General features: G+C 41.4%; 1 protein-coding gene across 1 annotated transcript; it reads right to left on the reverse strand.

Moving 5' to 3' along the window:
* Positions 1-707: 707 nt before the first annotated feature.
* On the reverse strand, positions 708-10460 carry LOC115007090 (aquaporin-4-like). The gene is made up of 5 exons (XM_029429785.1): positions 10426-10460; positions 6819-7275; positions 5797-5961; positions 3406-3486; positions 708-962 (listed from the first exon to the last, which is right to left on the reverse strand). Exons 1-5 carry the CDS (start codon positions 10458-10460, stop codon positions 708-710), a joined length of 993 nt encoding a protein of 330 aa, XP_029285645.1.
* Positions 10461-26285: the final 15825 nt, after the last annotated feature.

Consider the following 26285-nt stretch of genomic DNA (forward strand, 5'->3'; position numbering starts at 1 on the left):
TTCAGTAACACATCAATTGTCTGCTTAGTTGGTTTTGTTGTTGGTCCTGTTACATGCTGGCCTAACATGATTCTGGACTATTAGTATTTTTACAATATTAAATTGTGATACTCAAATAGTGAGGATTCAGTAATGTTCACATTCATGTCCAACACAATTTCAAAGGCTATGTGTGATAAATTGTACCAGTGCTCTTTTCTTTTGTTAGCAATAGTACACCTGTCACTATTTGAGGTCCACACCTCAACTTTGATAATGGCAGTGATCAGCTGATCTTCTTATCAACAACACTTAGACATTTCCATACAACAAATACTGAAAATATCTGTTGAGTTTAATATAGGAACTTATTGTGTTGGCTTAACCCGCACCAGGAACGTCCCAACTAACACATCACAACACTTGTGATTCCCAGTACAACTAACACCAAAGCTGGATAACCAACTGGACACTGCTGCAGGGTCAGAGAAGTGACGCCACTTTTCTTCTTCTGCCATATTACCAGCAAAAACCTCAAGTGTAGCCCTACAGTCAATATGGACAGACACAATCGGACTATTTGGCACCAAAAGAAGGGCCCCATCTTAGTAAATATTTCTTGTTGAACATTCTTACTTCTGTAATTTGTTAGTGTTTGCTGTGCTCATCTACAGGAAGTCTGTCTCCTTCAGAGTGGACTGTTGATCAGTGCTGTGTTTAATTTCTAGTCATACAGAGGACAACACATCCCCCGATACCTCCATCTCCCTCTCTCGCTCCTTCCTCTCAGCTCTCTCCACATCCATGACAGTGAAGAGAGGCTCCTGGGCTGTGACTGAGTCCTGCCGGTGTTTAGTAGCAGTGAAAGGTGTGTGGATGAAGGCCTCAGAGTAATGTCTCTTCAGCTCCGGGTCTGGAAAGAAAATGTATTCGTACAGGGCTGCAGCCAGAGTCCCACCCAGAGTTGGACCGACCCAGTACACCTACACACACACACACACACACACACACACACACACACACACACACACACACACACACACACACACACACACACACAGGGAAAAACACAGAACATTGAACATCGTGACATATCTGCACATATCCAGGTCGAGACTTCAGTTTCATAATTCTTATAATAGGAATTTATTATGATCAACTTACTATAGGGAATCTGCAAAGAACAGCAAGAGCACATTGGTTTTTTATAATAAAAAGAAAGCTACTATCTGTATCTGCACAAAAATATCTGTATTGAGGTTACACCTGAAATGGCTTATACTAAAAGTTATTAGACATTTTCAGATTTTTAATTTTCTGCATTGAATTGTTTTTCTTCTGCCATTTATACTCCTCCTACTTACTAGCTAAATATAATATATTTCAACCATGTACCTGAACAAATCTAATGCTAAAATATATTTGGTCCCAACTTAGAAAGACTAAAAAGTCCTAACTGAGTGTAAATAACAGCTGTGTCACTGTTATTGGTCCCGGTGGAAATTAAAAGTGAAAACGGTGGAAATGAGTTCAGGTCATTGGGCCATAGTGCAAGATTTTCATTAAAAACTGGAGGTTGTGTATATATTTGTGGGGAGGCCCTGTGAATGTAAAGTTAGTCTGAAGTGTCTGAAGTACTGCAAAGATTCTGATGTTTTTGTATTCTTTTTAATTTGTGCATAACTGAACAATGTATTCATATTCGGTTACACCCCCAACAGACAGAAAGATGCCGTGCTGCTAAAGATTTAAAAATCCAAATGATGTTATACATTCATACATCACCTGTTCAGTTTAATACTCATTCACCCAGTAGACCCTCTCACACCCTGTACTCCTATGGACCTTTTTTATTATCTTTGTTCAAAAGCGTATTTTAAAATTTCAGGGCATGACTCCTTGATTTCATGTTTACATTTTGTAATGCTTTTCCCCAAAACCAAGCCCTCCAAGATTTGCTCTGCACCTGCTCAAACTGCATGCTGAAGCTGCCTTCACATGACAGAATATGTTCTCTACTCTCACAGCGAGGTAGGATGCAGAGCCTTGCGGTGGACACACACACAAACAACGAAAATATTAATATAACTCTGTTGTACTTGACTATGTTAAGGTGATGCAACGCCCGGTTATACTGTGTTTCTGTCTAAATGTATAGTTTCTATAGCCATGGCGTCATAACGATGGTATTAAGAGGGGGAATAATTCAGGTAGGACTGTGTAGGACATCACTGAAGGCCTAGGTGTGAAATGCACGGTCGGCCACTGGATGCCAGCATACGGCAAAATAAAAAAGTTGGTTCCAGTGTAGCTATTATAGTAAAATAAAAAGTATGGGCACTGAAATAAATATATTACCAAAAGTTGTAATAAAAAAGCAAGGAAAGTACATATAATAAAGTCTTAGAGGTCGGAAGTAGATGAATAAACCTGGTTTAAGTGTAACCGCCCGTCAGGGAGGTTCTAACAGTAAAGCAAACGCACCAACAACAAAGCAGGAATCATTTCACTGGTCTTTTGACAGGGTTATTGCACAAACTCCAAGAGCAGAGGAGAAATCGGAGAGCAGTCAGTCTACGGGCGCACAGAACAATATATCTGAGTGCAAACCCTGTCCTTCATGTGCCCCCTGCAAACCTTGTGCACCCTGTATCTTTCACAAAAGCCCTCTTTTTCTGGAAACCCACAAACCTGGCAACTCTGCTTAGACCTTTCTGATACACAAATCTATACCTTAACTTTGCATACAATGCCACTCCACAGTGCCACTCAACTTTCTGCCAGTCTAAAGTTATTCCACTATCATGAAACTATAAGCCCACTAACCACAACAGAGCAACTGCAGTAAAAATCCACTTGGACAGCAAGAATAACCTCCATGTTCCTGATGCCATACTTGCAGAAACTACACAGGGCTATGTGAAGATGATGGAAGAAGAGAAAGAATATCAAAAGCTTCTCAAAGGAGATGAGATCTCCAAGATTAAAACCTAAAAAAGAAATGACATCAAAGCTGGGAGAACACACAAAGACACAAAGTACGAATGAGGTGTCAGGATACCAGAGAAGAGAAGCACGATTCTGTAGTGGTTGTTGAATAAAACTCTGATTATCTGCTTTGTTATTCAATGAAAAAGCAAAAAACCTGAATGATGGTTAACTGAGGAGGCTGACAATGGAGACCAAACGGAAAGTTGATATTGGATAACTGTTTAAAAGCTGTCTGATAACATTGAATGACAATTTCCCATCTAATATTCTACACACACACAGAGTCAGCTGTGAGAAGAGCACTATATGATTCCCTGTAGTGTAGTAGAAATGTAATGAGACCTTAGAATATGGATCCAAAAGTTTAGTTTTTCCATACCCATATGCTAAAATACAGTATATTGATATGATGAAATATAATAAAAGCGTAGTTACCCAGTGGTGTTCCCAGCTCCATGTGACCATGGCAGGTCCAAAGGTTCGGGCCGGGTTCATACTGGCTCCAGTGTAGGGAATCTGAGGGAACAATCAAAGCCAACATTAAAGTGATCCAAATAAGCATCTTCCGATCATTGATCGGCAGGATCATATCATATGTCAGTGCCTCTCAAATCATTACAGATGACTGTTTGTCCCTTTGATGCTGTCCCCTCAGGCACTGTTTCACTTTGGAATAATGTATTGTTTGGTTTCACTGAATATGACATTTACAAGCAGAAAGATAAACTATTGTGAGCTGATTGTCTGCATCATGCATTGCATTTATTCTATAACTAAATGTTCGAACAAAATCAAGGTGTTTTTACTAGCTGTATACTTGCTATAGGTCATAGTATAGGCTGTATACCAAAGCTATGGAACACTTTACCTGCAGACATTAGGGAGGCAAGCTCTCTCAATATTTTCAAAAGTAAGCTAAAAACACATGTCTTCACTTTAGCCTTTTAATGGTGATATTTTATACAATCTTTAATGCTGCTACTTTATGCCAATTTAAACTAATTTAAATGATTTTATTAAAGCTGCTATTTATCTCTTTACTTTAGCCTTTTAATGGTTATTTTATACTATTTTAATTCTACTATTTTATACTATTTTAATTCTACTATTTTATACTATTTTTAATGCTACTTCACACTCATTTACATCAACACTGTGATTATTGTACTGTAAATGCTCTTATTCTGTCTAATCTTGTACTAATTGTTATGTTTTTACTGTGAAGCACTTTGGGCTGCAATTCTTGTATGAAAGGTGCTATACAAATAAAGCTTATTATTATTATTATTATATTTGTTTCAATAAAGTTCATAAAAAATGTAATAAACAAAACCTATACCTATACCTCTAAAGTCAGCTTTAGTGGCAAAAACGTCTTTGTTACGGTTAAAGAAAGATCATGGTTTGGGTTAGTAACCACTAGAACCCTTATCACTCATGGTTAGGAGAAGATTTTGGTTAAGGTGGAGAACATGCTCATGGTGGAGAGAACTACACTGCAAACAGCATAGAGAACAGTTGACTGCAAACAGCAGTCTCCTGTGTTGGGTCTAATAATGACTGCTGTCTCTCAGAAGCAAAGGCAGTAGTTGTAGTTGATGTTGTTATACAGCCACAAAACCTCCTAGGGAGGAGGTGGGTGGTTGGGTGTACCAAGTGCCTTACTTTGATATCAGGGTCGACCATTTTCATCACGTCTCATACCAATAACCATAACCATAAAGTAGCTTCCTAAACTTAGGCAAACCTCGATCACATAGATCAGAGGTTCTCAACGGGCGCCACTGCTCGAAAGCATGAATGTTTTTCCAAGGATACACCATGAATAAAACTAATCGGAATTAATATGAACAAACTACCGCTCTGGTAGGGACTTGGACCAGCAGCAGACGAGCTGCACTCTGGCTGCTCATAGTAGCAGAGCTAACGTCTGCATCACTGCTGCTGATTCACGCTGAGTGCATTTAAAAAACGCAGATAATTTCGCCTGTGTTTCTGAACGTTTGGGTCGTTTTTTTGCTCCCTGGGTACATTGTGTATTAGGGCAATTGAAGGTAAAAACAACAACAACAAAAATATTTTAATAATATAATATGTATTATTATTTAGAAATGTAATTATGTTACTTCAATCTCAGAGAATTTAAGTTTTTATAATAACATAATATAGCAGCCTAATAATAAGAAAAATATTATAAGAATTTAAATACAAAATTAATATAATCAATATGTAATATAAATAATACATACTAAGAATAATACAAAGAGAATAATAATCAACATTCAGGGGAGACAAATAGCCTACATTTGATTTGATGGGGGGCGGTAAGGGACCTGGATAATGGATCGGGGGGCGCTGGCCCAAAAAAGCTTGAGAACCACTGACATAGATAGAAGATCGGAAAAAACACATTTGAATTGTTATATCAGTCATTTTGTAAGTCACTAAGAAATAACATATTAAGCTGTTCAGGTAAGAGAACTTGTTGTTCCTAACAACAATCTTGACTAAACTGAATGCAAGCTTCATGAAAGTAGTATGTATTGCAGGGCTGTTGTACTAGATTGCATTGTATTGTGCAGGTCTTCCTATTTTTCTGGTAGTTCAGTGTACATTTGTAAAATAATTTACAAAACAGCACCATTGAGGATGTGTAACATTCATAATGCACAAGGCAAGAGATGCCGTCACAATTACAATCTTATTGCTATGTGAGAGCCATTTGTGAAGTGATGACTGGATCTGAGCCCCCTTTATCTTTCTATGTTATTATCTCTTTCTGTTGATCTATTTATAGTAACAACTGGGCAGGTGTTGTGTACTCACAGCAAACAGGTGACCAATACACACAGACAGGCCGATAGCCAAAGCGGAAGAACCCTTCAGGTCATTACGTTTGTGGTCACAGGTAGCAAACACGGTGAAGACCAGCTGAAAGGTGATGAAGAGTTCTACAACCATTGCGTTGCCCACGGAGATGTTCTTATTTATCTGTGTTGGAAACACAACAGCAGCATAGAAATACATCATTAGAGATTAATTCCCCTTTTACACCTTGTTTTAAGATATGCTCTGTATCTGGATATAAGACATGCAGAACACATTACAACCCATTCAAATGAACCGTCTGGAGGCCGTCTTTGTGAGCGGATGTCAGCCGGGTGTGAACGCAAAATGTGTTTCTGCCACCAACAAGTTGAAAGGGTTGAAGTTGATGTTGTAATAATGATAAAAGAAAACATAGCAACAATGTCATAAGAACATTTTGTTATATATATATATATATATAGTTATTATTGAATGCATTGGTGGTAATATAATAAATGTGAAGTTATTTGTAACATCTTATTAGTTTAGTAATTTTTTAAATAATCTATGAGTATATATATTTATTATAATACATTATATCCCTTTATTCATTACATTTCAGTTAATAAATCTTCTTTATTCATTTTGAGGTGAAGCATTTTTCCATCATTTTTCCAGCTGAAACCTGTGAGTATGATTTCCACCAGCCACTTTGACAAAGGGATAAGCTGCACTTTTTTTCTATAGTAAACATTACTTTCAGGATTATAAACTTAGACTTGATCCAGTACTCTCTGTTGATGTTTGATGAAAAACTAGATTCATTGCAAGTGTTAGTTTGGAAATAATCCAAGTATTAATAATAATTTTCATATAATTCTAGAAGAGCCGATAGGCTGAGTCACCTTAACCTTGGAGAAAGTATTATGATGAGTAGGATAGTACATTTCCGCTCTTAGAGAGGAATGAATTAGGTGACAACATCCCTGTGAAATGAGCAGTTCATTGTTAGTCATCTCTTAATAAGAAAAAAGACAAACCGTTGAGACCCCCATGCCGCCTCTGACAGAGGCTGGGGTGATGCTGTACAGAATGGCGGCACCCACTATGGCTCCCACACACTGGGCCAGCAGGTAGAAAATGGCTTTAGCCATATTGAGCTTTCTGGTAATCACCATGGCTGCTGTGACTGCCGGGTTAATATGAGCCCCGCTGATGTGGCCGAAGCACTGCACCATGGTGGCAATACTCAGGCCGAAGCAGAGCGAGATGAGCACCAGATCAGAGGGACGGGGATCCTCATCTACAGCCCCCCAGTTGATGGTTGACCCGAGGCTGAGCAGGACAAAGAGCAGCATGGCGACGAACTCGGCCCCAACACAGCGCCAGAACTCCTGAGTCCAGATGTCCTTGAAGGCAGTCATGGCTTTTTCTCGAGAGCAGCAAGATGGAGGCCAGAAGTGACAGGGTGGTGTACTGCAGGGGAAGCAACACCTCCTGAAAGGGATAAGAGGTGGACCAAAAATCAATAAGAAGAGAAAAAAATGTATGAGAGGGGTTTTAACCCCTTAATGGAGAAATAGTCATGCTGTTTAAATAAGTTTTACCTATAGTTAACACTTCCTTGTTAGATATGAGTAAACGGTCTTCATTATCTGGCTACGTACCACAATCCTTTAAAGTAGCTGTAATAAAACCACTTCTTAAAAAACCCAGTCTTGATCCAGAGGTTTTACTATATAAGTGATAATGAAACCTTTCAGGGTGATTCAAGACCTGTCTGCCTGCTCACCCTGCTGGGGTTCATTTCGCAATTATGAACGGCACGTTGCACATTATTCACATTATTACGCGACTTCTTAAATAAATTGTTTGAAACAAAACATTGATATAAAAAATGATTTTATTATTGATACAAAAATGATTTTACTGTAGTACAGCTCTTTGTGTCTTTTAACCTCTCTTGATTTTTCCCCACTATTTTCTTGTTATTGTTCTCTTTTTCTTTTCTTTATTGGGGATCATTCAGCCATCATGAATCTAAAAAGTTTTGTGCTCTCCAAATATAGCCATGTAATAAAGACCAGGATCTAACCTTCCTCTTTCACTTAAGATCCTTTAGAAAGCAGTCGCAAATGGTTGTGAGATTTTTTTTAACATAACAATAGTTTATTTGAGGATTTTCAGTATGGATTCAGAGTTCATCATAGCACAGAGACGGCATTAGTTAAAGTTACAAATGACCTTCTAATTGAAGTCGAAGGACAAAAACTAGTCCATGTTACTAACTTCGCCAAAGTTTTTGTGCTCTCTCGTCTTGCAGGTTGCCACGTTTATTAGTTGCATCTGGATCAGGGCTGCGTCTGTTGCCGTGGTTCGGCTTGAAGCCTACTGCTACTGCTATTATTATTATTATCATTATTATTATTATTATTATTATTATTATTATATTTCATGTCCTATTTTTATAGTTTTTATTATTGAAATTCCTTTTATTAGTTTTATTATTGCAATTATTGTTGGCAACACATGGAAGCTGTTTGACATCCTCCTGGATGCATCTTTTTCATATATGATCACATAATTTCTGTCACATGGATTGTTTATGTTGTATTTTTACTATGTTGTTTATTCTCACCACACGTCATCTGTCCGTCCTGGGAGAGGGATCCTTCATCAGTTGCTCTCCCTGAGGTTTCTTCCATTTTTCCCTCCGTTAATAGGTTTTTTTGGGAGTGTTTTTTATTTTCTGCTGAAATGGTCTAAGGGTGCTGTATGTTGTACAGATTGTAAAACCCCATGAGGCAAATTTGTAATTTGTGGTATTGGGCTACATGAATAAAATTTGGTTAATGATTAATTGGTAATTTTGCTGGAACGACTGATGTTGTCGGGTTCATGATGGGGGCTTTTAGATGGCCAATAATGCAGGTGTCACCTTCCAGACCCTGTCATTTCAGAATATATTGTGCTTAAGTGTTGCATACAGTAATAACAAACAAGCTAACAAATATACTATTTATCAAATGAGTTGTATGTAGAAAGTTACAAGGTGAACCTGGAGCCTTCAGCCCTCCTATAAGTTAGGAAAACAGAGGAGAGAGGAGAGAGCCAGCCTTCATTAGTAGCTGCACACAGCTCATTTTTGCCCTGAGGCCGCTTTGAAGGTTAAGACAGCCTTGAAAATAATCAAATAAAAATAAAACATGGGGAGCATACAAGATAAATGACCAATGATGATTGAATTACATCGCTTGCTTATTAACCTATATTTTTATTTATTTATTTAAATTAATCCCATATTTTGCCATATAATAATATCACATCAATTGTCAATCTTAACTGCAAAAGATGGTTTATAAATGAGTGATAAGACACAGGAACATCACCACGTTTACATCTCTACATTTTGTAATGAAAGCCCCCACATGTCTGTGACACACATGATCCTATCTGTCTTTCAGTAAGAGTCTCAGACTGGTTTTTAGGGTAGATTATAGTGCTTTCTTTGTCCTTTTGATTCAACTGGGAGCAATGTTACATCATCACAAGTCCAAGAATTTCATACACTAACTGTGTAGGCCCCTTGTCACTTTTGTAGTGCATGGATGGGAGCACAAACACAATGCAACTCAAACTGTTGGCTTATTCCCTAACATTTTTTTTTGCAATTGCCCTTTAGTATTTTATGTGTATTATGTGTATTTCTAATTTATAAGTTTCTAAGTTTCTAATTTATGTATAAATCAATGTATGCTTTATATAAATAATAACGATGAAATAATATTGCTTTATATAATATTACTATGTGTCATAGTAGCAGCTGGAGTACTAATAGCAGAAGAACTAGTGGTAGGAAAGAAGGAATACCAGCAGTATAGTTCAGGTGTCACCTGCATCTCTCCATTATTAGGTCAGTACAGGTGGGTCATACAAGTATCAAACAATCCTTATAATACAACCCACCATAGTATTTCCTTTATAGATGTGAAGTTGTCATTATTACTGTTGGTCTCCATTTAAAGCACAACATTTAAAATACCAGAACCATTCAACCAATGACTCTCCATGGCTTAAATCTATAGCAGCTCATGGCCAATCATTATAAACATAGATACTCTGAAATCACCACATAAATAAATGGCATCTTCTTAAGAATAGTCCTGAGCCAGCGAATGGCCAAACAAAATAAATACTGTTCCTGTTGTGGATCCCTGTGGTCGTAAATAACAAGACAACACACAGCTGGTCTCGAAGGTTCCCCACTGTGTGATAATCTCACGCAGACAGTCACCCACAGTTCTAAACGCCAACACCAATACAAATTATTGTGAGCCACCATACTGCTACCATTCATAGTCGAAATATACAATATAGCCTCCTCGTTACAACTGTGCAAATCCAAAACACCAAAGACAAACATACAAACACAAATATCCGACGCGAAGACATTATTAAAAGATTACGCCGCAATTTATAGGTAAGACATTTTTTCTTTATAAAATAAGAAAAGTTGCACTATGCTACATATGCTTAAATAAATAACTCAATCCAAACCGAACGACAACTGGTTGTACAGTCTCTCAGCCTGTGCTACACACTAACCTTCCCAGCTCCTGTGCGTATGTACCCGTGTAGTCTACTCACCTCAGGCTCTCCAAAGCCCCGACGCTTTCCGTCATGACTCCACCAGCCTGGTGGAGGCTTCTGTGTTTTATAGCGGGGCTTTGTGCGTGTGCACTTTTATGTTTAAGGTTGGGCTCTGGTTTATCTTGATATGACCTGCTTTTGCTTGCTTAAAAAAATGTTACTAGTTAGACCAGAGCAATACGAAATGTTAAGTTAACATTATATAACAATAATATTTGATATTATTGTCGACTTGAATAAACGACGAATTAATAAATGAAAACATTAGATTTAGATAGTATGTAAACTACTTCTACTAATTTTGGACATTGAGAAAAAAAAGAGCTTTAGGCACCATAATGTTATATGTGTTATGTGTTATATGAGCTATAGAGAACTTTCATAAAATGATTATTTGCAGCACCACAAAGGCTACATGAACAACAATGTGAGCAGTCTTCAGAGAATCGTCTGAAAAGGGTTCTACAACAGTTATACTATTTAAGATATATAACTGAAAATATAATACTATAACTGGGTATTATAAAATGATATTGCAAATAATAATATAAAATGATAATACGCGCCAGTGTACATAGAAAAAGGTTGACTCTTTGAATGTTGTGAATAAATGATCTGCTTTTCCAAAGCATTTATTGTTTTGGTGTCAGGATAAACTGCTCAAGCTAAACAACTTTAAAAAAGGTTTCAGTCATGTGGTCATGAATAATCAATAATAATTTGCTTTTAATTAAGTTGAATTAATTAACTAAATAAATCAGTTACCAGTATCATTTTTTTCATTCATTCTTCGCGAGTTTTGTTCTGTTTTAGTGAATGCCTCTGGCCTCTGAGCACCAGCATATAGTTTTATGGCATGCATTTTGATTAATTGCAAATACAGTACAATTCTAAGAAATCAACTGTGCAGTTCATAATTGCCTCTATGCCATATTAAAGTCCAACTACATCTCTATACATCTGCAGGTGAACGAGAGCTCTCTATGACTGAGTTTACGTCAAAGACCGCAATCATCTGTTAGACAAGAATTAAGCCAAAACTTCCAAAAAAATTAAATTGATATGACATTAATACATATGTTAAAGAATGCTATTCAGATTCATGATGACTGAATCATGTTCCAGTAATATAGATTATTCCATTGAAATAAAAAGATGAAATAAAAATGTTCAGTTATATATAGACTCAGTTATATTACATAATTTTTCTAAACTTATGTTTTGCTTTTTTGTTGACATTACCGTCTGAATGCAGCCACAGTCACAACTGCATGTACATGAGTTCAGTATTTACAGGGAGATTACAAACCACTTAACACAACATATTGCATGCCAGCACCCGGCACTGCATGTTGTCAGTGTTATTGTTTGCTAGAGGAGCGTCATTCCCCCACAGCACTCCCAATCCTACTGGATAAATAAATACTGACACTCTGCTGAAACACAAGTGGCAGTGTTTATGCTTCTTCATGCAAGCTGATGGAGCGGTATTTTGGGCTAACCCATTCCAACCCTCGGGCTCATCCAAGAGCAGCTGCCTGCTGTATTGCTTGTGTCTTGTGGTATTTCTGCTGTTTGTATTTACAGATGATGTTTGAAGCCATGCGTAGTCAAGTAAGATACAGGTCAGTTACACAACCAGAACAGGCTCAGAGCAGCTCCGACTGACTGTGACCATGAGCAGCGCCAACATGCTGTATGAACTGTAAGGACTCCTGTAAGGGCTAGGAAGTTAATAAATGCCATGGAGAGGACTCAGTAGCTAGTTTCACAAGAAAGACAAATAGTGTCCCGCTGCAGAGCACCAGACTTGGTCACCTCCATACTCTGGACCCATCTCCATTGCCAGGACCAATGGTATTCCTTATCAATAAATAATGTTTACATGCCACTGCATTATATTGCGCAGTGTCTTGTTTTATTACGGTTATCGTTAAAAAATAAAGTGACATTAGCCTACTGAGCTTAAATTGTAACACGTCTATGCCACGCAACCGTCACCAATAACACCAAGGTTAACAATACCACCTTAATATTTTTGATATATCTGTTACTTATAAAGTTAGGTAATGTAACGTTAGGCAGCAAATAACTAAACTTGTGAGTTTGCTAACTTTAGCTAGCTATGCTAATATCGTTAGCAAACCAACAATAGCACCACAACAACAGGGGGGGAAAATGCAAAAGTCTTCATGTAATAATTTCAGCTAACATTAACATTAATTTGTCAATGACATTAGCATAGCTAGCTAATGGTAGCTAATGTAAGCAAAGTCATAATGTTAGTAGCCTACAAGTTATTTGCTGCTTAACGTTACATTACCTAACTTTATAAATGTTTACAGTTATATCGAAATATTAAGGTTGTATTGTTTACCTGGGTGTTATTGGTGGAGGTCCGGTTGCTTATTCAAACAAATGAAAGCTTGCTATCGTATCCCGATGATAAAATAATTCAGGCATCACTTCCTTCTCCAAGCTCTTAGACAACAATACTATAAATGAAAACCGGAGATATTGCCAGTTTGGCGGTTAATATTAATTAAAATATCCAATGTTATTATTATTATTTGGGCGGCTGTGGCTCATGAGGAGTGATCATCCACCAGTTGGAAGGTCTGTGTTTGCCCCGGCCTGATTAGATCCTCCTGTGTCTCATCACCCTGCCCTTGTGTCTTTACCTGCCTCCTCCAGCTGTTTATTCAATACATAACTAAAACGTTCAGAAGTTAAGATATAGGAATAAAATAGAATGAAAATTCAATATAATACAAAATACAGTACTGTGGTAAAATTATTCATGTACTTATGTGTTCTCAAACTAAAATTCCTAGAAAGAAATCATGAAGCTGCTAAATGTATTTCTTACAGTTAAGGGATAAGAGGGTGACACCAAAATTACAATTACCAATGCTTTTGTACGTTAGTATAATTTTGGTCTGTGTCTGTTTCCTGGTTTGGTTGAGGCCCCTCATTTTCAAGATTTCATTTTTAATGCTGCAGCATTACCATATATTGCTTTCAATTTTTATGGAAGAACTTGACTGCTCTGCACAGAGCCCTGACCCCATCAACACTTTTGGGATGAACTGGAACACCAGCTGTGAGCCAGACTGTATCACACAACAGCAGTGTTTGACCTCACTGATGCTCTTGTGTCTGCAGCAGGTTCAACATGTGGTGTGAAGCATAAAACCAGAAGAATGGAAGAAAGCACATTCATATCCATTGCTTGAAAAGACACATTCAACAATCACATACTTTTGTTTCTGTCGTGTAGCTTACAAGCCACAAAAGACACAACAAAAGATCCTGCAGTTTGACATGCACGACCCAGGTGTGGACTCGAGTCACCTTACTCAACACTGTCTCCAAAAAATTCAGTGTATACATTAATTTATTTTGTGTTGAAAATCATAACATTTATGTTCAGAAGTGTTGGTGGGGGGATGTTAGGCAAAGAGAGTACAGGACTTTGACAGCAGAGAGTGGGTTCACATCCTCGTCCCCTTCTGTAGTTAGGTTTAGGAAACAAATCCATTTTGGTTATGTGAGTGGTTTATGTTAAAAAACAAAAACAAAAAACATACTGTTTCCCATGCTTCAAATTACTGCAAACATTTTTTGACTTAAACCAAGACCATGATTTTTACTTAACCTAACCAAGTGCTGCCACGTATAAGTATTGCTTTAGTTGAAAGATCAATGAACAGAATATCCAAAATATATCTACAAGGCTCCTATAGCAGACTCTTTTAAAGTCTCAGGGCTTTCTTCTTTTTTATTATTTTGCTCAGAATGTCTCCCTTTACTTCCTCCTGTCTGGCCAAAATGTAAAATGGCATTTTACCTAGCCAACATCTGACTGACACATGTCGGAGTGGTTGACGTGGGGATATGAAACACACTGTGTCCATCATATGGGATTAGTCTTAACAGTTGCATCCACAGACTCTGTCAGGGAGTGATATGATGTGGTATCTCTTCTATGAGCAATGTTTGAATAAAGGCTAATTTTTGCCCTAAACTCACACCACAGTAGCATTTAACCCCAAGGGCTGGGGTCAGAGGTGTATTTGGGCAAGGAGTGAAGTATGGCAGTGTCACATTAGGGCACAGACATAAACCTCCTAAATTAGATATTCAGAGTATTAATGTAACAGCAAACAACTATCTGCTATGTAAAAATACAGTGGAGTAATGTCTACCTGAGCAGAGACTGAAGTCACGCTCCCTCTGCGTGTGGTGTAATCCCAGTTTCTCTGTGCTTTGTTTATGTAGAGGGTCCGGCTGCGCCTGCATGTGAGTCCCTGTGTGTGGCTAGCTGATGGCCAAAGCTCTGCATTGTGTTACCACTGATAACGCCATCCCCACCAACAACGTTATCCCTCTGCTCTGAATTTCCAATTGAGAACCTTTAATGCTACTGTGTTCATACTTTCTCTTTTTCAACACAACATAATTTCTGTCAAATGTTGTATTTGTACTATGTTGTTTATCCTGTACACACAACATCTATTGCACGTCTGTCCGTCCTGGGAGAGGTATCTCTCCTCAGTTGCTCTCCCTGAGGTTTCTTCCATTTTCCCCCCTTTAATTATGGGGTTTCTTTTAGGAAGTTTTTCCTTGTGTGGTGTGAGGGTCTAAGGACAGAGGGTGTCGTATCCTGTACAGTATGTAAAGCACACTGAGACAAATGTATAATTTGTGATATTGGGCTATATAAATAAATTTGATTTGATTTGATTTGATTCTGACATTTAAACATATCTAACTCATCATGGTGGTTTGATGACATATAATGAACAACGACATGATGCAAAATAAGAGCAAAGTTACTAACATTAACTGTGTGTACCTGTCAACACTCAAGACTAACAAGATGAAGCAAATGTCTTTTATATTAGTCCATGTTTTACCCTCTTTAGGAATAACCTGTTGCGTAGGTTTTTGCGTAGGTGTAAAGCTAGAGAGAGAGAAAGAAAAAGAGAGACAGATTGACTATGACTAGCCATGCAGTGTGTGTACCCTGCTTACATGTGGACCTCTCCCATTATATTCAGATATACAGTTTAGTAGTCTGTGAATAAATGCTCCAACTCTTTGGGGCGGTTTCACAGACAGAGTTTAGATTAAGCCAGGAATAGGCCTTAATGTGGACTAGTTAATCTAAAACATTTAAGTCTCTAGCATAAAGGTGACTTAAGTTTGGCTTAGTTAGTCGCAGACTATAGAGTCTTGGAGTAAAGTAAGCAAGACTAAACGAGAACACCTGGGTTAAGCCTCATTAGCACATGCTGTTGGTGTATTGGTGCTATTGAAAACCCGGAATGGATTAAAAAAACTAATTCTGATGTGGATCTAGAGTTAGAAGTATGGCAGATGCAAAAAGAATACGTTTCGAAAACCTTAGTGAATATAAAAAAACGCTACTAAAGCAAATTGTGTCCAACCATTCAATTATAGAAAGTAAAAACCATACTACTGCGACAGAGAAAAAGAAAAAGAGTGGTTAATTTATATTTTCCAAAACCACATGTGGAATTATATCTGCCTTTGTAGACTCTGTGGAAGAACCTTAAACTGGCTTTAAAAAGCTGATCTGTGAAGCAGTGGCACACACACACACACACACACACACACACACACACACACACACACACACACACACACACACACACACACACACACACACACCACTGAACATAATACTACTGTACATACATTTACATGGGTATTTGGTATTATACATACATAGATCATATGGTTATATTTGTGTTTCTAATGGTGTTATATTCCCAGAGGAAAGGAATCTAAACAGGCTTGAAGAGCCAGGGCACAGTGAGTGTGTGACATCCACATCTGCTGTAGCATTCCCGAGAGAAGATGATGCCATCACCTTCCAGCAGAGAACAACAAAGATGACCATGAATGAAAAGTTAGCCAGAAAATGTCATGAGCAAAAAATGAAATAAAACTCTAAATTAGGATTGCATACTCTCTGGGAACCATCACTTTATTGTGGTGGAGAGTTTTGTGTGTCCCTATGAACCTGAGAGCTGTGTTGTCTGGAGCCTAGTGCTCCTGGTAGGAAGCCAGCCAGCCGTCTGGAGCCGGGCCCAGAGGGAGGGCCCGACAGCGAGCGCCTGGTGGCCGGGTTTACCATGGAGCCCGGTCGGGCACAGCCCGAAGAAGCTACATGGTGCCTCCCATCCATCCATCCTGTGGGCCCACCACTCATGGGAAAAACCGCTGGGGTCGGGTGCGCTGTCACAGGGGTGGCAGTGATGGTCAGGGACCTCGACGGACCAGACAGAGCAGCAGAGGTTGGGGACGTGGAACATCACCTCTCTGTGGGGGAAGGAGCCGGAACTAGTGTGGGAGGTGGAGCGCTACTAGTTGGATCTGGTGGGGCTTACATCTATGCACAGTCTTGGCTCTGGAACCATACTCCTGGATAGGGGTTGGACTCTATTCTTCTCCATAGTTGCTCAAGGTGTGAGGCGTTGGGCGGGTGGGAGGATACTCACAAGCTGAGCGTCGCTACGTTGGAGTTCCCCGGTGGACGAGAGGGTTGCCTCCCTAGGCCTTCGGGTTATAGGGCGGAAAACTCTGACGATGCCCCAAACCGCAGTTCGGAGTATTCGGCCTTCTTGGAGCCCTGCAGGGAGCTCCAGTAGGGGACTCACGTAGTCTTGCTGGGAGACTTCAACGCACACGTGGGAAATGATGGAGACACCTGGAGAGGCGGGATTGGGAGGAACGGCCTCCCTGATCTAAACCTGAACGGTCGTTTGTTGTTGGACTTCTGTGCTTGTCATGGAATGGCCATAGCAAACACCATGTTCGAACATAAGGATGCTTATAAGTGTACGTGGTACTAGAGCACCCTAGGCCAAAGGTCAATGATCGATTTTGTAATCGTATCATCTGATCTGAGGCCGCATGTTTTGGACACTCGGGTGAAGAGAGGGGCGGAGCTGTCAACTGATCACCATCGGGTGGTGAGTTGGATCAAGGGGTGGGGAAGACTCTGGACAGACCTGGTAAGCCCAAACAGGTAGTGCGGGTGAACTGGGAACGTCTGGAGGAAGCCCCTGTCCTGGAGATCTTCAACTCACACCTCCGGCGGAGCTTTTCAGACAGGAGGTTGGGGGCATTGAACCTGAGTGGGCGATGTTCAAAACCTCTATTGCTGAAGCTGCGGTGATAAGCTGTGGTCTCAAGGTCTTAGGTTCCTCAAGGGGCGGTAACCCTCGAACACCATGGTGGACCCCGGTGGTCAGGGAAGCCTTCCAACTGAAGGGGTCCTTCCAGGTTATGTTATCCGGGATGACTCCGGAAACAGTTGCAGGGTACCGAAGGACTAGAAAGGCGGCAGCCTCTGCCGTGCCAGAGGCAAAGCAGCGGGTGTGGGAGAAGTTCGGAGAAGCTATGGAGAAGGACTTTTGGTCGACACCAAGGTTCTTCTGGAAAACCATCCGGCACCTCAGGAGGGGGAAGCGAGGAACCATCCAAGCTGTGTACAGCAAGGGTGGTACCCTGCTGACTTTGACTGAGAATGTTATCGGGCAGTGGTAGGAGCACTTTGAGGAACTCCTGAATTTGACTAACACGCCCTCTATGGTAGAGGCAGAGCTGGAAGCTGATGGGGGATCATCGTCAATTTCCCTGACGGAGGTCACTGAGGTAGTCAAACAACTCCACAGTGGCAAAGCCGCAGGGGTTGATGAGATCCGTCCAGAAATGCTGAAGGCTTTGGGTGTTGAAGGGCTGTCTTGGTTGACACGGCTCGTCAACATTGCGTGGAAGTCTGGGACAGTGCCTAAGGGTTGGCAGACCGGGGTGGTGGTTCCCCTATTTAAAAAGGGGGACCAGAGAGTGTGTGCCACTACAGGGGTATCACACTTCTCAGCCTCCCTGGTAAAGTCTACTCCAAGGTACTGGAAAGGAGGGTTCGGCCGGTAGTCGAACCTCTGATTGAAGAGGAACAATGCGGATTCCGTCCTGGTCGTGGAACAACAGACCAACTCTTTACTTTTGCAAGGATCCTGGAGGGGGCCTGGGAGTACGCCCATCCGGTCTACATGTGTTTTGTGGATCTGGAGAAGGCATATGACCGGGTCCCCCGGGTGATACTGTGGGAGGTGCTGCGGGAGTATGGGGTGAGGGGGTCACTTTTGAGGGCCATCCAATCCCTGTACGCCCAAAGCGAGAGTTGTGTCCGGATACTCGGCAGTAAGTCGGACTTGTTTCCCGTGAATGTTGGCCTCCGCCAGGGCTGCGCTTTATCACCAATCCTGTTCGTGATTTTCATGGATAGGATATCGAGGCGTAGTCGTGGAGGAGAGGGGTTGCAGTTCGGTGACCTGAGGATCTCATCGCTGCTCTTTGCAGATGATGTGGTCCTTATGGCATCATTGGTCTGTGACCTTCAACAGTCACTGGATCGGTTCGCAGCTGAGTGTGCAGCGGTTGGGATGAGGATCAGCACCTCCAAATCTGAGGCCATGGCTCTCAGCAGGAAACCGGTGGATTGCCTACTCCGGGTAGGGAATGAGCCATTACCCCAAGTGAAGGAGTTCAAGTACCTCGGGGTCTTGTTCGCGAGTGAGGGGACAATGGAGCGAGAAATTGGCCGGAAAATCGGAGCAGCGGGGACGGTATTACAGTCACTTTACCGCACCGTTGTGACGAAAAGAGAGCTGAGCCAGAAGGCAAAGCTCTCAATATACCGGTCGATCTTCGTTCCTACCCTCACCTAAGGTCATGAAGGCTGGGTCATGACCGAAAGAACGAGATCACGAGTACAAGCGGGTACAGACGGGTGGCTGGCGTCTCCCTTAGAGATAGGGTGAGAGGCTCAGCCATCTGTGAGAGACTCGGAGTAGAGCCGCTGCTCCTTTACGTTGAAAGGAGCCAGTTGAGGTGGTTCGGGCATCTAGTAAGGATGCCACCTGGGCGCCTCTCTAGGGAGGTGTTCCAGGCACGTCCAGCTGGGAGGAGACCCCGGGGAAGAGCCAGGACTTCGGTGTAGAGATTATATCTCCTCACCGGCCTGGGAATGCCTCGGGATCCCCCAGTCGGAGCTGGAGGATGTGGCCCGGAGAAGGGAAGATTGGGGTTTCTTACTGGAGCTGTTGCCGCCGCGACCCGACCCCGGATAAGCGGTAGACGATGGATGGATGGATGGACCCTGGACATTGATGGAAAACCAGTTCTTACGGTTCCTGTACTCCTCAGCATCACGAGTTGATGGACACTTGATGGGAACATGACATCCATCTATGCAGCAAATCTCTCCTGGGAAGTTTATCTTTATTGTTGGCTTGGGCACCAGCATCAGGCAACTTTATATAAATACTCCTCAATTCGCAAATGGCCTTGCAGACTTTGTGAACTATTCTACAAATAGTTGCATGCTTGCTTGCGGGCGGCTGTGGCTCAGGAGGTAGAGTGGTCTTCCACCAGTCCAAGGGTAAGAGGTTCGATTCCCAGCCCCTGTGGTCAACATGTCGAAGTATCCTTGAGCAAGGTACTGTGGTGGAGATGGCCTAGTGTTCTAGTGGTACGGCTTCCAAATACAACTTGTTTGTTGCAAGTTCAATACCAGGGCTGCCACCATTGTACCCCTGAGCAAGTTACTTAACCCCGTTTGCTAAATTACCTGTAATGTAACCCCAAATTGCTCCCAATGCCATGGTGTGTGTGTAAATGTGTATTACTGCTGAGCTGATGTCTCCTGGTAAAGTACTATATAAATGCAGTCCATTGCTTCTCACTGAGATAGCCCCAAAGTATGCCACAACTTTGGCTCATGCTCATTTATAGTGGAACGAACATTTGATGTGGTTGTGATGTCACCTCCCTCGTTGATTGTGCCCTGGCAGCTCTGTAGCAGATCCTGCTGGGTTAACAGGATCCCCGTGGTGATCTAGTGAAGGTGTGTCTGACTTGTAACTCTTACTGCATCAGCTAAATCAACTCTAATGTTATGCCCCTATTGCACAATATGTGGAAATCAGTTTCAGTGGTTTATTTATCCACCAGGTGTAGCACTGATGGATGTTGACACAGTTTCACTGAAATCATCTGTTATCATATTTATTATGTGGGTGTGTGCTTCAAACACAGTGAAAGAACATACATTTATGATTATTATCATATCATGAGAGGTAATGAACATATTATGCTTGAGTTTTTTGAAAAAAACAGGTTGTTGTTTTTATGCATAAAATAGCAAGATGGCTGAAGAAAACACACACTGATTGGAGGTAAATAGTATGGATGTGTCATGATCTTGATTTCCTGCTTCCTGTTTTATTTTGAAATATTTACTTCCCTTGTGTCATGTATTTTGTCTTACTTCCTGTCCTTGTGTTTTTCCCTCCCTCTGTGATTGTTGAATTGATCCTCCTGTGTCCATTCACCCTGCCCTTGTGTCTTTCTCCCCCAGCTGTCTCTCGTTACCTTGATTAGTGTCTGTGTGTATATATCCCTGTCTGTCCGATTGTTCCTGGTCTGTTTGTGTCTTCCCTGGGTCTTCCCTGTGTCTTCCCTGGTTTGTGTTTTCAGTTTACTTTTAACCTTTTGTATTTTTCAGCTTTGTTTAATTAAAGCTTGCTTTTTGTTATTATCAAATCGTATGTACTGCGTTTGGGTCCTCCCCTCTACACTACATTGTAAGAGTACAAACAGAGCAAGAATGGACCCAGCAGTTTGAGATGACGATTTTTATGATTTGTACATTCCTTTAATCTGTCTTTAAGGCAATCGGAAGAGGCTACTTGTTAGAGGGACCAACAGGCACTTCTTCAAAAGGTCCTCTGAGTGTCCAGAGGACTTCCAGGCCTCTAAGGAGGAGATCCGGCCGTTCAAGCCACCGTCATTTCAGCTCCCAGTCCCCAGTTCCTGTTGTCGGGCCGCTGCAGACCGCAGTTCCCGCTGCTGCCGGACCGCTGCAGACCCCAGTTCTCCCCCTGCGCCTCGAGACCCCAGTTCTCCCCCTGCACCTTGAGACCCCAGTGCTCCCCATCCGCCTTGAGACCCCAGTGCTCCCCCTTTGCCTCTCGAGAAACCCAGTTCTCCCTTCGCCTATCGAGACCCCAGTGCTCCCGGCCTCCAGCCCAGTCTCACCCGCTTCGCCGGCCTCCAGCCCGGTCTCCAGCCTGGTCTCCAGCCCGGTCTCCAGAGCGGCCTCCTGCCCTGCCTCCTGCGGCCTCTTCTAATAATCCATCCATCCATCCATCGTCTACCGCTTATCCGGGATCGGGTCGCGGTGGCAGCAGCTCCAGTAAGGAACCCCAATCTTCCCTTCTCCGGGCCACATCCTCCAGCTCCGACTGGGGGGCCAGTGAGGAGATATAATCTCTCCACCGAGTCCTGGGTCTTCCCCGGGGTCTCCTCCCAGCTGGACGTGCCTGGAACACCTCCCTAGGGAGGCGCCCAGGTGGCATCCTTACTAGATGCCCGAACCACCTCAACTGGCTCCTTTCAACATAAAGGAGCAGCGGCTCTACTCCGAGTCTCTCACGGATGGCTGAGCTTCTCACCCTATCTCTAAGGGAGACGCCAGCCACCCGTCTGAGAAAACCCATTTCGGCCGTTTGTACCCGTGATCTCGTTCTTTCGGTCATGACCCAGCCTTCATGACCATAGGTGAGGGTAGGAACGAAGATCGACCGGTAGATTGAGAGCTTTGCCTTCTGGCTCAGGACTCCTTCTTCAGTCGGACGGCTCCCTGACCACCGGGGTCCACCACGGTGTTCGAGGGTTACCGCCCCTTGAGGCACCTAAGACCTTGAGACCACAGCTCATCACCGCAGCTTCAGCAATAGAGGTTTTGAACATCGCCCACTCAGGTTCAATGCCCCCAACCTCCACAGGGATGGCTGAAAAGCTCCGCCGGAGGTGTGAGTTAAAGATCCCCAGGACAGGGGCTTCCTCCAGACGTTCCCAGTTCACCCGCACTACCCGTTTGAGTTTACCAGGTCTGTCCAGAGTCTTCCCCCACCCCTTGATCCAACTCACCACCAGATGGTGATCAGTCGACAGCTCCGCCCCTCTCTTCACCCGAGTGTCCAAAACATGCGGCCTCAGATCAGATGATACGATTACGAAATCGATCATTGACCTTTGGCCTAGGGTGCTCTGGTACCACATGCACTTATGAGCATCCTTATGTTCGAACATGGTGTTTGTTATGGCCATTCCATGGCTAGCACAGAAGTCCAACAACAAACAACCGTTCGGGTTTAGATCAGGGAGGCCCTTCCTCCCAATCACGCCTCTCCAGGTGTCTCCATCGTTTCCCACGTGTGCGTTGAAGTCTCCCAGCAAGACTACGGAGTCCCCTACTGGAGCCCCCTGCAGGGCTCTATTTAGGGTCTCCAAGAAGGCTGAATACTCAGAACTGCGGTTTGGGGCATAGGCACAAACAACAGTCAGAGTTTTCCCCCCATAACCCGAAGGCGTAAGGAGGCGACCCTCTCGTCCACCGGGATAAACTCCAACGTAGCGGCGCTCAGCCGGGGGCTAGTGAGTATCCCCACCCCGGCCTGACGCCTCACACCTTGGGCAACTCCGGAGAAGAATAGAGTCCAACCCCTATCCAAGAGTACGGTTCCAGAGCCAAGACTGTGCGTGGAGGTAAGCCCCACCAGATCCAACTGGTAGCGATCCACCTCCCGCACTAGTTCCGGCTCCTTCCCCCACAGAGAGGTGACGTTCCACGTCCCCAGAGCCAGCCTCTGCTGCCCGGGTCTGGTCCGTCGAGGTCCCTGACCATCACTGCCACCCGTGTGACAGCGCACCCGACCCCAGCGGTTTTTCCCATGAGTGGTGGGCCCACAGGATAATAATAATAATAATAATACATTAGATTTGTATAGCGCTTTTCTAGAAACTCAAAGACGCTTGACAGAGTGAGTGACACAAAGATAAATATATAAATGAACAAATGAAAAAAGAAGGGAGGATAAGGAGAAGAGACGGTCAGTGGTTGAAGGCAGTGTTGAACAGGTGAGTCTTAAGTGATGATTTGATTGTGGTGAGTGAGGAGGAGTCTCTGATGGTTTGAGGCAGAGAGTTCCAGAGGGTAGGAGCAGCGATGGAGAAGGCCCTGTCAGTCTCAGTCAATGAGCTTGTAGATAATTTCAATAAAAAAATTACAAATGTTATTAATGCATTGCACCCTCTAAGGTGATTGCTTATTTCTGCTGTTCTTTTCTCTTTTGTCTTGTATTACTGGCGCTCTACTTGTGAAAGGCTGACTGCTCGCTGGTCTTGCAGATGTGCTCAGCTTGTCATGACCGAGTTTGAGCCTAAACTAGCTACCGTATATCATAGTCTCGTCACGTCATCAAATAGTGACTTGACAATCGACAACATAATTACACAGCAAAATACATTATTTATTTAATTGAACAGTTTTTTTTAATAGTTTAGAAAAAAATAGTTTTTAACGTTTATTTAGATTAAGCATATCATTTGGTAATAGATTGCTACAGAGTCTTTTACAAAAGAAAAAAAAAGGAAAACCATGAGGGAGATGAGTTTGCCTTTTCAAAGGGACTACTGTATATAATAAATTGCAACATGACTTTTTCTAGTATTTCTGTATTTCCGAGGTCCCGTTCTCAGCCCATCACATTGACCCCACTCATTGACCCCCTCTCTCTACGCCCCCAGTGCAATCGCACTGCCTGCATTTACGCCCTTGCAAGGGGAGCTATTCTGGAGGCTTGTGGTGGAACAATAACTTACCAACGCACTTTATGTTTTGTTTTTTAATTTGTCACCTACCTGTGTATTTTGTTCCAGCTTGATTTGTTTTATGGTCTGCTGTCTAAACTGATTCAGTCAGTGGAGGGCAGTAGAGTACGACATAACAGAGACACGGTAATACAGAATGAGGCCTTGGCATTATATTCTCTCACTCTGTCATGCATTGTCACTCTCTCTCACTTTCAAACTCAGCAAAGGTAATTACAATCTCTTCTTTAGCAGTAATTTTCTGGAAAAATTAATATTTTTAACTATGCTGAGGGATTTCTCTCTCTCACTCTCGCTCTCTCTCTCTCTCTCTCGCTCTCTCTCACACAGACACACACACACACACACACACACACACACACACACACACACACACACACACACACACACACACACACACTCATTCTTGTCAGACTCACAGACCATGGGGGTTTCTGTTCTTGTCAGGGATTGGCTGATTGATTCTGACATTACCACAACCTGATCATTTCCTTCTCTCCTGAATATGAATGTGTGCAAATGTCTCCATGGGAATTTGAGTATTATTATTATTATTATTATTATTATTATTATTATTATTATTAATTATTATTATTGTTATTATTATTATTATTTTTATTTTTCCTTTTACTACCCCAGACAGACACAATCACCCATGCACGCACACACACTTGTTCTGTTGGGCTTTGTCTTTTGTCTTGCAATAAAAAAATAATAATATATGTATATAAATATATATATATATATAATATATATATATACACATATATATATATATATATATATATATACACACATATATGTGTATATAAATATATATATATATATATATATATATATAAATATATATATACACATATATATATGTATATATATATACATATATATATATGTGTATATATTTATATATATGTGTATATATTATGTATATATATATATATATATATATATATATATATATATATATATATATATATATATATATATATATATATATATGTATGTGTATATATATGTATATATTTGTATATGTATGATGCAGGAAGTAGAAAGGGGAGGTTTTTAAGGGGTTCTTTTGATCAGGTTTAGAGGGACACTGAGGCAATCAAAGGAGTCAGGGACAATAGGGTGGAATACAAAATAATTTGTTACAAAACTATTAAAAATACAATATACTAAAACCCAGGTGATTGTACCATAACCTAACATAACTTAAATAATGTATAAAATGGCTTAAAATGTAAAAGTAGCCATTTTCTAGAGGTGTAGATATGACAGACGGGGAAGTTTCTCACTATGATCTATATTCGCATAGTCTGATATGACAATGTGTGTATGTATTGATTACACCTGATAACTGCTACAAAAAAACCTAGTGATCAATGCCACTTTTTTCATCTAGCCAAGCTAAACAACTTTGTAACTGTTTTTCTCATTGAAACATACAAAACATCTCTAGAGAAATCCAAAGATTTCCTTTTTGGGGAATTTACAACCACCTGTTATCATATTTATTATGTGGGTGTGTGCTTCAAACACAGTGAAAGAACATACATTTATGATTATTATCATATCATGAGAGGTAATGAACATATTATGCTTGAGTTTTTTGAAAAAACTCTCGTTACCTTGATTAGTGTCTGTGTGTATATATCCGTCTTTCCGATTGTTCCTGGTCTGTTCATGTCTTCCCTGTGTCTTCCCTGTGTCTTCCCTGGTTTGTGTTTTCAGTTTACTTTTTACCTTTACAACAATGAAAACTCAAGAGATAAAAGAAAGAGAAAGTGGACTAAAATAGCAGACACAGTCTCCGCCTGTTGACATTTCGTTGATTGTGTAAACTCAATAAAAGAGCAGCCATGAGGATTAAATAAATTAGCTAAACCTAAACCTAAACCTAACCCTGGAGGAAAAGTGAAAGTTAAGAAACGGTTTTCCTAAAGTTAGGAGAGTTTATTTAAGGTTTTGGAAAGTAAGGATCCTTTTGTAATACACTTTACCTATTTTAAGTTAAGATAGGAGCATTGAGTTCAGGACTATTATCTGTAATGGCTTTGTTCCCAAATCATGTCCTAACACTTCAT

Source organism: Cottoperca gobio, chromosome 4 (assembly GCF_900634415.1).
Source record: "Cottoperca gobio chromosome 4, fCotGob3.1, whole genome shotgun sequence".
Lineage (NCBI taxonomy): Eukaryota > Metazoa > Chordata > Actinopteri > Perciformes > Bovichtidae > Cottoperca > Cottoperca gobio.